Genomic DNA, 13,299 nt, shown 5'->3' with positions numbered 1-13,299 from the left:
TTCATAAAAAGATCTGAAAATGTGGAAAAATAACCATTTTTATAAATGACATTAAAAAGAATTTATTTGCTCATACACCATACCAAGTAAGGTGATCATTTCTCCAAAGGCAGTTGACCTTTTATTTACTTCTTTACTGTTTCAACTGTTGATTGCTCCATACCTTGACATTCGCCAAAATTGAGAACCAAACTGGCATTGAACCAACCCATCACTACCATACATGTTTTCCTCCATAATGTTATTTAAATCTGTATTGTCTTCAATGTATAATCTTTCCTGTTTACATTTAAAATTTGACACAAAACCTTTAGGCAATGTATTCACCTTCATGTAAATATTGATTTAAAAATATTAATTAATAGATTTGTCACATAACTATGCACAAAAAACTAGTGAACAATGCTTTGAATGATTAGTGATGCACATGCTGAAGATTTAATAAGCATTACTTGTATATTTTAAGTCAAATACCACAGTGACACATTGCAGAGTTTACATATTTTAAATTCACAAAAGAAATACAGTCATGGTATATTTATTTTTGCTATCGTTAGTTTTCAATCACACTAACTACAACATAAAACCATCAATAACACAGCATTCAGGTGATCATTAAAAGTTCAAGGGATCGCATATAATCTGCTGTAGTTTTGCAACTCAAAGAGATTTTTTATTTTTCATTGGACAGTTGATTTCTGGCACAAAAGACCACAATTGAATACTGCTAAAGAGCCAATCAAGGGAAAAAGAGAACGTAGAAGTTTTGTTTCATGCCAAGAAACAAAAATATCAATTTCAACATGATAAAAACTGTAGACATAGAGAGAATGATTATTAAGTAAAAAGTGAAATCAGGGAAACTGATGAAATCTAAGCGGATAAGCAGAATGCAGAATAAAAATTATCGGGAACCTGAGCAATTTATGCAACAAAACCACCCATCAACACCCTAAGAGGCAGACTTTTTCCTCACCTAACACTCCTTACCCCAGAATCTGTCCTCTTTCCCCATATCTCCTGCATTTAGGATGGAAGCACAGTGGATCACAATTAATTCCAATTTCAGAATCCCCAAATAATTTTGGCTATATCCAAGAACACCACCTAATTCTCAGTAACATGATTTGTAGGACTTCTGGAATTAATTCCTATTGGCATTATTAAAAAATAGTAACGTTCTGGTGTATCACCCATATTAGTTGTTGATTTCCTGTTCTTAAATGATGGATTGCCAGGGCATTTCCTATATTTGGCTTAAAATATTCTTTTTAATCCCTATCCCTATAATCATGCACACAAGATTCCAAATACTCCCAAAAACAAATGAAAAATGCTGCAAAATTAAAGTCTATAGACAGTGTATTCTACAGCTTCTTTTCTGAAAAAATATGTTATCTAATTCATATTTCTGAATGGAGCTGAAGTAAAAAAATCAAAAGGAAGTTTTGATAAATAATAAGGAAGTTTTTGTGAACTTCAGACATTTCAAAATTTCAACTAAATAAGACTAATAATACATATTTTTCCATAAACAAAAACTAGATTCCACTGTTTTAGGAATTTAAAACTGTTAATTACAGTAATTTCTGTGGTAACATTACTTTCTTGGACAGGAAGATCCTAAATGAAAAAAATATAAGCAACACCTTAGTCAGCCATGGCTTTTCTTAGATCTGCATGAAAACTTAATCACACCTGTCCAATCACAAAATTCTTGCACCCCTAGCCTGTCAGATAACCTAATATGTACCCTTTCCATCTCATTCAAGGAAAATTCATAGTTATTTGTGTTGTTAGCTCCAAGCAGTACCCCTTTCTTGAGCCAGGAGGAGAATATTTAACTAATACAATTCAGTTTAATCAAAACACATTAAGCACAGACTTATATTAATTTAAACTCAATATCTAATTACAATCCATGTTATATGAGAAATTTAAGCTCCTTAAAACTTAGCACATATTTCTCTTACACAATATTCAACATGGACACATGATTTTTTGGGACTAGTATATTTTGCTACCTATATATATATATATATATATATATATATAGATTTTGCTACCTATCATTCAACTATATGTGTGTGTGAATATATATATATGTGTGTGTGTGTGTGTGATATACTAAAATATAATAATTTTAATAAATAAGGTATATATTCAATAAGATTTGGAGAAATTAAAAATGACATATATCATAAAAAGTTAAGTTCATGTACTATTCTAATTTTGAATTCTACTTACAAGGCCAACCGTTAAGTTTGTATTTCCAAATAAGTGTGCGGTCCTTTAAAAAAAAAACTCATAAAATTCTTGCTGTGAATTTTTAATGCTATTAAATTAATACTGAAAATCAGATGATCATACAAGGTATACCAAAATAACATGGCACAAAAATGCATTTCTCTTATCTTCAATTGAATTAATGCCACAGCATGCAATTGTTATTTTTGGATGCATTTTGCATATGTCAAGTAAAATTACAAAAGCACTTTTAGTGTCTTTGTAAATTCTTCAATCTACCTAAGAGGCACAATTTCATAGAAAGCATTTAAAAAGCATGGAAAAAAGAATTATTGTTGAGCATACATCATTCTACATATAAATTTCCGTGCACATGAATATAATGCCAGAGAACTAGTGCTTTCTTAAGTCCTGTTGCTAAAAACATTTGAATGCCATATCAGCTTCAAATAACAATTGTTATGTATATTCCACCATGAACTCCATGCTTAGAAAATATTATTTTTAAATTGAAGGTTTAAAAACAGAGTTGATTCAACAGACCTGTTGAAAAGAAGGGCTCATGCAGAATTAGGGAATATATTATGTTAAGAGTTTGTATCAGGAAAGTTCAGAAATCTCAGGTTATTCACACAATGCTGAAACACAGAAAATGCTCTTTTTTTCCTTCCCATGGAAGCATACCTCGCTGGAATGAAATGATGGTCTCACTCAGCTCTTCAATCATGTGTACCCTTCTTCCCTTGATTCCCATCACTGTAGCACATAACAAAAAACTTTGTTAAACTTACCAAAGGATGGAAAATCCGTTATTGCAACTAAAACCCAAATTATTGAGTTTAAAAAATGGTATAACAAAACATTACTGAGCAGAAAGATCTAAGAATGACATAAACTTGCAGGTTAAACCTCTTATTATAAATTTTGAAGTAAACACCCCATATCAAAGATTTCAAGGAATATTTCAACCAAAAGCAAGCAACTTTTTTCATAAAATTATATACTGACTGACAATTTCAGAAGCTGAAAATAAAATATTTTGTGATATCAAGGTTTTAGTAATAAACCTCAATGATGTGTTAATATAAAAAGTACCCAATATGAAAAAAATAATATCCATCCAAACACATAAACAGAATAAAATATCTTAGTATTATATAATTATTCATGGTCACACTTGAATATATATTGAACTTTTGAATTATAATGAGGCTAAGGTAGAGGTTTGCATGCCAAGGACTGAATCTATTTCCCATTATGCAGCTTTTGATCTGGAGGCAAATAATTTATGGAAGAAGAAGGTACTGTGGATTAGGATTAAGCGGAAGAGATTCAGAGAAAAAATTCAATTCTGAGAATATGTGGGAATAGATAGTGAACGAGAGCTAAGAGATCATTGGAATGAAGGGCAGAGGTGTTAAGGGATGTGATGCCTATTGCGGCCATGATCATCTGGGAGTCCTGAGGGAGAAAGATTCAGTGGAAAAGGTTGAGGAAGTGGCATGACTCTGAAACATTGGACAGTTAATAGTGGAAAAACACTTGGGAGGTAGTGTTTTGAAATGGTGGAGATTCCCTCTGTTTGGAAGTTGCAGAAAAAACAATAGGGCAGCCTGTATTGTTGATTTGATGTATTTTATAGACTATATGAAAGGGTGGAGTGTGCAGTTGAGATGGGGTTAAGATGGAAATGTGTGGTGGAAACACTATTTAAAGCATGGATTTCTGCTAGAAATCCTTAGTTGAAGTGGTTGGGTATTGACTTGTATGAGACATTGTATGATATTTTAATATATTTAAAGTTTTCATTGGTGCAACAATTTTCTTAAGTGGAAGGAAGCAGAAGACCAGATTTTACTAATACTATATACCACAAATTTCTTAATAAGCTATACTATTTTATTCTGCAAAAAGTACATTATTTGCTAGATAAATCTTTCCAATGATTACGATTTTAATAACTGTTGAAAATAACTAAATTAGGTATATTATACCACAGTGAAAAATGAGGCATCAGAGTGGCCAAGAAAATACAAATATTAGCCTGTATCAAATAACTGAAAAGCTACCCAAGGAGCCTAGAATTAAAAAAGGAAATTAAAACAGAGATCAATGTCCATGTAAAAGAGGATGACAATTACCAAAATAATGTTTGAACAACATCCATTAATCAGCATTACTTTAAAAATTTATCATAAAATTCCAAAGCACGAGAACAATCAATTGGAGACATAATTACATGGAGCTCCATGAGCATTAACCACAATTTAAGTAATCCACATTTGGTAAATAAATGAATGAGTCACAACTTGCACATCATTTGAAAATGAAAATGAATCAGTTCTATCTAAATTTTCATGATCTTGACCCTGAATAGGTTCACTCTAAGCAAGCACACACTTCAGCAACAAAGAATTTTTTCCACTAAAGCAGCCTGTTAATTAAATTTTGAGCGTATTGAGCAACTTAAAGCTCTTTTATCAATGTTGCTAAAATATTTCAGCACTAGAGTATACATCCAACAATTATATCATTAAGCAACTAAAATGCTCAAAGATGATAACATAACACATAAATAAATAACAGAATTTCATTGTGGGTTCACTGCATTGATCTTCATTGCCTAAATTAAAAATTATAACAATGAAACAGTGTTACTAGGCTCATGCTATTTGGCTTTGAGGATTTTTATACAATTGGGTGAATAAAGAGTTTTCTACTGATATAATATTTATTTAACTCAAGTCTCAACTTTGCGAAAAGTAATTGAAAGGTAGTGTAATCATAAACTAAAAGAATAATGGTATTTTTTTAACATAAATAGATTAATGTTGCTGGGTTAATCTAAATAAAAACTGGGTGTTATGTGCTTTTGGGCCAGAATTATTATTTTGATTCAGTTTCTAACTCTTTTAATGTAAATACAATATACTTGGTTAATCATCTTTGTTTTGATGTTGCTTCTGAATTGTCGTACTTGTTCTTTGGTTTTTGACTCATCGTCATAATCTTTCGGAATAAAATATTAAAATATGAAACTTTCATGAACAGTAAATGGCAACTCAGGGCATATTCAGTTAGGCGGCATTTTCTAATTTTGGTTTAGAGTATTTTGCATGAAAAGGATTATATTAGTAAAGGATTGCGAAGATCATTTTTTACCTATAAGTGAAACTTGAAAATGGGGATTCTACTTGAAGGGGGCAATATAAATAAAATTATAGTTTTTCAGCAATATCAGTTGTGTATACCAATATGCTCAAACATAAATACCAGAATAAATTAGTCATTATAACATGGATTCTTTGGGAATTTTAGTCCAAGCTGCACAGCTTTCCTTACAGCTAGATGGTAACTGAACAAGTGAAGAACATCTCAACCAGGGGGTGGTTCCATTATTTTGCAGGAAAACTGAACCTCAATGTGTGAACATCAACTTATTGTAAAATCTCATTTAATAGAACTGAACACCAATATTCATAAATGAAAAAGAAACACTTTGTTCCAATCCACCAATTTATAATAAATGAAAAAGAAACACTTTGTTCCAATCCACCAATTTATTACAGGTACGACTAGTTTCGACGCTACGGCGTCATCCTCAGGTACAAAGTTTAAAGTCACAATCATAGTATATATACTCTCTTCTGGAAAGGGTGGGGGAGTTGTGGGAAGAGGGGGCGGGGAGGGGAGTACGGGGGTAGGTACGAAAGTATGTGGGAGAGGGTAGGAAACACCAGGAAAAGCGTTAGTGAGTGGGGGGGATTGGAAGGTGGGTTAAGAAAGGGGAAATTAGGGGAAAGGGGAGGGGATTAGTAAGCTAGGGATTTCATTGGTCAGTATAATTTGAGTCAATGGCTAATGGGGATAAAGGTACGGGTTAGGAGTCAATGGGAGTTGGGGGGAAGGGGTTATTGGTTCTGTTGCAACTACAAATGGCTACAGTGAAAAAATGGTGGACAAAATGCTCCGCAAGAAACGCTCCATAAGAGCCCAACAGCTACTTTACAATTCAGGGGTAACTATTAAGGAAAAACTTAAGTGGGTAAAATTGCCCTATTATGGTGTCCCGTCCGAAAAAATTAGCAAATTATTCCCGAAAGACAAATTTAGAATTGCTTTCTATAACAAACAAAATCTTAAAATTTTCATAAACAAAACTAAAGATAAAGTTGAGCCACTGGAAAACAGTGGGATATATGAAATGGTTTGCGGGGATTGCAGTGCGAGGTACATCGGGCAGAGTGGTCGAGCGGTGCGGACAAGAGCGGAGGAACACAAGAGGTGCTACAAGAAGTGTAACCTAGCCCAATCCCACTTTGCCAAACACCTGTGGGAGGAAAATCACACCAGCGATTTCATCCCCAAAATACTACATCGGGAAGAAAAAGGGAGGAGGATGGACAAGAAGGAAGAGTTGGAGATCCGGAGAACAATGAAGAAACATCCTTTACTCAATGACATTCTGTTTGAAAACGTATCACCTCTCCTGGAAGCCTCCCTAGCAATAACAGAAAAACAGAACCAATAACCCCTTCCCCCCAACTCCCATTGACTCCTAACCCGTACCTTTATCCCCATTAGCCATTGACTCAAATTATACTGACCAATGAAATCCCTAGCTTACTAATCCCCTCCCCTTTCCCCTAATTTCCCCTTTCTTAACCCACCTTCCAATCCCCCCCACTCACTAACGCTTTTCCTGGTGTTTCCTACCCTCTCCCACATACTTTCGTACCTACCCCCGTACTCCCCTCCCCGCCCCCTCTTCCCACAACTCCCCCACCCTTTCCAGAAGAGAGTATATATACTATGATTGTGACTTTAAACTTTGTACCTGAGGATGACGCTGTAGCGTCGAAACTAGTCGTACCTGTAATAAATTGGTGGATTGGAACAAAGTGTTTCTTTTTCATTTATTATAAATTGGTGGATTGGAACAAAGTGTTTCTTTTTCATTTATTAAAATGAACTTCCACAAAGTTGAGGCTGAAACTATTGAACTAACCAATATTCATAATAAATGGGAAATAAAAATCACAGCTTTAAAAAAAATAGCAAAACAAAGAAAATTATTTGGGTTTAATGTGGATATTTCTGAATAAAACCAGGTAGGAAACTCAATACTGGCACCCAAAAAGACCACCCAAAGAGGTTTTCAGAGTTGTAAAAAATAATTTCATAAATGTCATTCTCAGATCAAAAAGATATGATTTTTACAACAACAAACATTTATTTAATTAACGGTAAACGTTATTGTTTACAATCACTTTAGGCAACTTCAAGTTTCAGTTCAAGCAAATTTTTAAAATTAAGAGAAGAACATCAAAAACAAAGTAACATATTAAATGGAGCATGTGATGAATCCTGGAAGTAAAATGATAATACTAAACTTAGTTATTATACTAAATGTAGTTACTATACTAAACTTAGTTACTATACTAAACTTAGTTACTATACTAAACTTAGTTACTATACTAAACTTAGATACTATGATTTAGTATGCATTTGAGAAAACCTTTCATGAGACATGGAAGAGTTTTTATAGGAATACTTAAGAATACTAAAAGGGAGTTTTTAAAAGGCATTTCAAATTTTATTTCCACCTAGCATTTTTCAAATTTACTGCCACGGCATTGGAGTCACTACAACCTTAGGATTTATTCCCATTTTTTGACAAAATTACAAATATATACACAGGGAGACTATATTCAATAATACTGTATGCTAGATAGACAATAATTTATATTACACTGTGATTATCATAATTACCTTTTCCAGAATCTGAATTACGAATTACCACCTCATCTCTGAAGTAATTTTTATTAGGGATTTTGGTTGGGTTGGAATATTTTCCAGAAGATTTGACCACTTCCCCTTGGCCCAGCATGGATTGGAGAGGGCTGGTTGTATTTGCTGCGCCTACAGATGATGGTGTTGAAGCAGCTGGACTTGGTGTGGTGGGAGTCATGCCACCACTTAAGGTTCCTTGGGTATTTTCATTCTGTCCTGCCTAGATTAATATCAATGCCAAGAAATTGAGTTGAGAATCTATGCATACAAAACCAAAATATGAATTCTAAATGCAGTTATTAGAAGTAGACCACTGTTCAGAAGTAGGTTTTTGATGGACCCAGAGAAACATATGCATAATGTAGTAGTCCTGATAGAGTACACTCTGCAGCAATTTAACCTTAACATAAACAACACTGAACCCAAAAAGAGCATGCATCATAAAAAATTATATGCTGTGAATACACTAACTTTCTGCCTCTACATGCCATCTGAAATGTATACCAATTCCTCTATACATCTGGTCTACTACCTCTTCCATGGTGACCTGACATCCTATCTTCAACCATAATCATCAACATCACACTGTCCTTCAATATATACTGCACTTCCCGGACCATAAGATACTTCGGTGCATTACATGTGCAGCAATTTTTCATGTTATGAAAAAAGTGTTGCGTCAGAACCGAAGAATCAAATTATATTTATATTAACACTTAATATGAAGAAAATGTAATCGTTACATTAAAAAAGTAGCTACTATATTGAAGCTTATTGATTGCAGAATCCCACAAATTCATCATCACTGCTACTAAAATCATATATACAGTTACTTTCACTGTAGTTGTCACTTTAGTCAAACAAAATGTCATCTTCACTTCCATTTAGCACATTGCTATATTCATACTTTTTAAAAGACTTTATGACAGCCTCACTGTTAACTTCATGCCAGGACTTTGTCAACCTCTCACAAGCACTAGAAACTGATGGCTGGTTCATTCTTCCCTTTCTGTATAAATGTCTTCACTTGGTGCCTCTATCCACTTTATACACCCTTGCCCTTCCCTTTAATGGTTTATTGACTTGAACCCCCAGATCCTGCAATTCAGAAGTTAATCCACCAAGAATAACAGCAAGATGTACCTTCTGTCATATGGCAGGGCTTTTCTTTGGCCCCATTTTCTGTGCCTAAACTTATTGCACACTAACAAAGATGATTTCTTCAGAATATTAGCTGGATGCCATATCTTCCGAAACCATAGCTTCATACCCTCTCCATGCATCCACCCTTTGGGATAAATATATATGATGATATGAATCCATGTGGATATGTACATTTAGACAGCATTTTTCATTTAAAATTTAACAGAGAAGAGAGCGTTCAACCATCAGCACAGCAAAAAAGAACAACAGCATAGCATTTCTTCTCATGACAGTAATCTTTATCATGTAATTTTTGTATTATGCATTGAACAACACTATCATACTACTTATGGTTAAGTACCTTAAGACTCAAGAGTTTACCGGGGCTGATAAAATAATTACATTTCATCATTCACAGTTACATGGCGACATCCACGTAAACCAATGCAGTTTCGCAGCAGCATCAACATGTGAAATGAAAGTAAATGCACTCCATTGCATATCCAATGTTTATGATTTAATTGGGATTTTTTAAGGGAGTACAGTCAAGAAAGTATTCAAGCTTTATTCCTTCCTACCGGCTGAAAGCATTTATTATTGACATTGGTAATAGAAACAACCATTTGCTATGCTTAATGAGGAAAAAATACTTAAATGAGAAAATAACAAGGAAATGATTTATCACAAAAGATTTAAATGCAGGATATAATTTCTATCAGTAAGGATGCCATGTTTCCATGATCTACACCAATCATCTTCACATGATGACGAATAAATTGAAGGCCATAAGTTCAAACATGGCCTCACAAAAATTGTAACTAGAGCATTGCATCATAAGTATGGCATCCTTCATGGTGCTCTCACAACTAATTTTGGAATTTATTTGGTACACATAAAAATGATGTTAAACAAGTTTTGAAATAAGCAATAAAAATAATAAGAATACAATACACATTGTTTTAAAGAATTCTTACATGTGATGCATGAGCTGAATATTCTAAAAGTCCCAAAGAATGGTGGAAGTAAGGAAATATTGAAGTTTTTCATCAAAACCCAGGACATATTATACTTCAATCTGTGAATAAATCAATTATTTGTACTTCATCTAGACTTTGAAGAAATTAATAAGTGCATATAGTTTTAATCTTAAGCAACACAGGATATCATTTGGTAACAATAGCTTCTTGAGGAAAATCAAAATCATTAATAAGGCCAAAAAAATAACACTGGTAAAATTTTCATTAATTTATGAGACATGGTATTCATGGAATGAAAAACACAATGCATTTTTCCACTGTTCTTTATTTTGGTACCACTAGTACCAACGCTTAAGGGTCACCATCAGGTACATGATGATGATGCCTAAGCATCGAAACTAGTGGTACCGAAATAAAGAACAGTGGAAAAATACATTGTGTTCTTCATTCCAAGAACATGAACTTCCACAAAGCTGAGCCATAAACTAACGAATAGATATGATATTGCTCAAAACAATAACAGTATCTTGCTGGCATCTTACAGAAGAACAGTCTCTCTTGTACAAATCAACTAACTAGTAGTTACACCTACACCTAGTAGTTACACCTACACCATTTACTGCTCCTTTAATAGGAGAGAAACTCAAATGCATTAAGTTAGTACAAAACTTGAAAACAAAACATTTGAAAGATGCTTTACATGGGAATTAGACAGAATTCAGGAGCCAACCAGAGTTGACAAGTATTATTTTTCTTCAAAATGTTCAACCAAAATACCCTGAATGGACATTATTAAACCAATAATCAAATCACCTAAAGCATTAATGACATTGTTTTCTCGAGGTCTTTATTATTTGCCATATTCATTTAATATTGCCACAATCATAATATCTTTTACTATTTACTTTTTCACTTTCACAAGGGTTACAGACACTCCTGGACATAAGAAACAGTAATGATCTCAAATAACTGTTTTTAAGTTGGACAGTGGTTTCAAAATTGTTTACCTTAGGTTAATTTTGTCTGCATGAACATAAACTGCATTATTATAACTAAGTTTTAACAGACAATATCTTGTTAACATTGACATAACGAGAAAGGTTGCTTGTTACCATAAATAAGAAAAATTATTATCAACAGTGAATGAGCGTATTTATGCACCCAAACAAATCTTGCATCAGTAATGAATAGGAAATCTTAGACATTTATGACAGATGCGCATTATCTGTTAGCAAATACAATGGAATACTAATTGTAAAAATCTCATGCTATAGCACAGAACCTACCTCCAATTGGTAGAGCTTCTGTTTGTAGTACGAGTCTGTATCCTTGTTTTGCCACTGCATTGCTCTCAATTCAATTATTTCCAAAAGGTGAAGTCTTGATAAAACATCCAAATGCTCTTCCCGACAACCGTTGCGAAATGTGACAAATGCACGGTCCAGTTGATCTATAGAATGGAATATCTCACTAAATAGTTGTCAGTTATTAACTTGCCTTATCTTATTTTAAGTTATAAGTAAATGATGCAAATTGATTGAGTGCTAATGAATTTCATCATCTCAAAAACACAAATAAGATGTGCTGCACAGTTAGCGAAGTTAAAACACCGAAACCAACTACCTCTCACTTCCTCGCATAATATCTTTTCAAACTACATTGATAAGATATTATTTGAGGAAAAGCGAGGTAGTTGGTATTAAAGTTGGCAATGTGTATTAAAACAAAATTTATATAAGGCGTTAAGAATGCTTACAACCGTTGCCTTATTCGTAAATTCCTTTCCATTTTAACATTTAGAAATATTTATTAAATATTTTGGAACGTGATCTTAAATATATATATATACAGATGTGCTTGTAGGTCAATAAGGCTATAACATATTGGAATATACTTGTTATTTAGTTTCTGAAATACAGTCCGCAGCCTCATTTGCTCACGACTACAATTCGTCGTAAAAAAAGACACAGAACATTGGAATTACTACGTAATTTCATCCAGAATTATGAGGTTATACAGCCAGGTTGGGCGACAGAGTGTAAATAAAATTATGCTACAGAGTTATGTCAGAAAAAACAACTTGATTTTAATTCGATTTTTGTGAGAACATACCTTAATGTGCCCTAGTGTGTGCCTGACAATGTAACATATTTAAACAAACACAACCATGGAGACGAAACTTTCCGCTTACCTTTATAAATGGTTTCCAGCTGTTGACCGTAGGCTTTTAGGTTGTTGCACATATTCATTACATTACTTTGCATGGTAGAGTCAATATTACCATTTGATATGCTTGCCGCCACAATATCGATAAGATGCATGATTTCTTCAACTGAAAAAAACAATTCAAAGAAAAGCATGTCATTGTCACTCTCCAGACAATTAATGATCATTCTTGAACGCGAAATTCCGTAGTATCTTGTTGACTAACCAGAGTTCAACCTGACAGAAGACCCGTCAAACGTACTATGTCGATTAATATTGCTTAATTTCAGAGGTCTTGGTTTTTCTAGATTTCGGGTCGTTTTCGTCAATCGTGCCATACTTTTGATAGACATGTCGTTCGATGGTTTGATCTAAGACACAAAAGAGGAGTAATTGCTTACCATTTGGCATTTGCACACGTGCAAATAAGCATTATTCCACAACCTGACAAACATCAACAACGAATTCGCTGTCCTCGTAATTCATTAATACTACTGAAACTTTCCAAATTCATACCATCTAGTTAAATATAAATATATACAGGTTTTAACTTCTAAACCTTCTGCCACACAGACAAACTACGAGCTACATTCGCTACTTACGAGACAGTACGTAGATGGCATGAAACTGCTTGTGTACGTGCGTGATGGCGCGATGTTTGGTTGCATTATTTCTCAGATCCACTTCACGCGCAGAAAGATGTGCTTGCTTGGACATTTTCTCATCAGTTAATTTTACTTCAATCAAAAATAAACAAATGCATTAATATTCCTAATACCGCAAATAGTTCACAAAATACTTAAAAATATTGTTTAACCAAAAATATATCCTATATCAGAATTACAAAGCTTCAGATCTAGCATCTATGTTAAATTCTCTAATTGCAAATCCAAAGGGTTGTCTAGAATATGCTATGAATTATATAAAAATACAC

General features: G+C 33.6%; 1 protein-coding gene across 3 annotated transcripts in view; it reads right to left on the bottom strand.

The window, feature by feature from the left end:
• The window catches only part of mxt (Eukaryotic translation initiation factor mextil), a 59,438-nt gene extending 46,468 nt beyond the window's left edge, over nucleotides 1–12,970 (bottom strand). For all 3 annotated transcript variants that reach the window (XM_071584943.1, XM_071584952.1, XM_071584959.1), the window contains exons 1-6: nucleotides 12,882–12,970; nucleotides 12,592–12,736; nucleotides 12,352–12,492; nucleotides 11,447–11,610; nucleotides 8,020–8,260; nucleotides 2,932–3,003 (exon numbers count right to left, since the gene is read on the bottom strand). In XM_071584943.1, coding sequence (XP_071441044.1) covers nucleotides 2,932–3,003; nucleotides 8,020–8,260; nucleotides 11,447–11,610; nucleotides 12,352–12,492; nucleotides 12,592–12,736; nucleotides 12,882–12,884 — 766 coding nt within the window. In that variant the 5' untranslated portion in view covers nucleotides 12,885–12,970. The remainder of the gene's footprint in view (nucleotides 1–2,931; nucleotides 3,004–8,019; nucleotides 8,261–11,446; nucleotides 11,611–12,351; nucleotides 12,493–12,591; nucleotides 12,737–12,881) is intronic.
• Between the last annotated feature and the right edge of the window lie 329 nt (nucleotides 12,971–13,299).

The sequence above is a fragment of the Hetaerina americana genome, unplaced genomic scaffold (genome assembly GCF_022747635.1).
Source record: "Hetaerina americana unplaced genomic scaffold, ioHetAmer1.1.p SCAF_1, whole genome shotgun sequence".
NCBI classification, from domain to species: Eukaryota; Metazoa; Arthropoda; class Insecta; order Odonata; family Calopterygidae; genus Hetaerina; species Hetaerina americana.
Note: the sequence above shows the minus strand (reverse complement) of the source record. Positions and strands in the feature narration are given on the sequence as shown.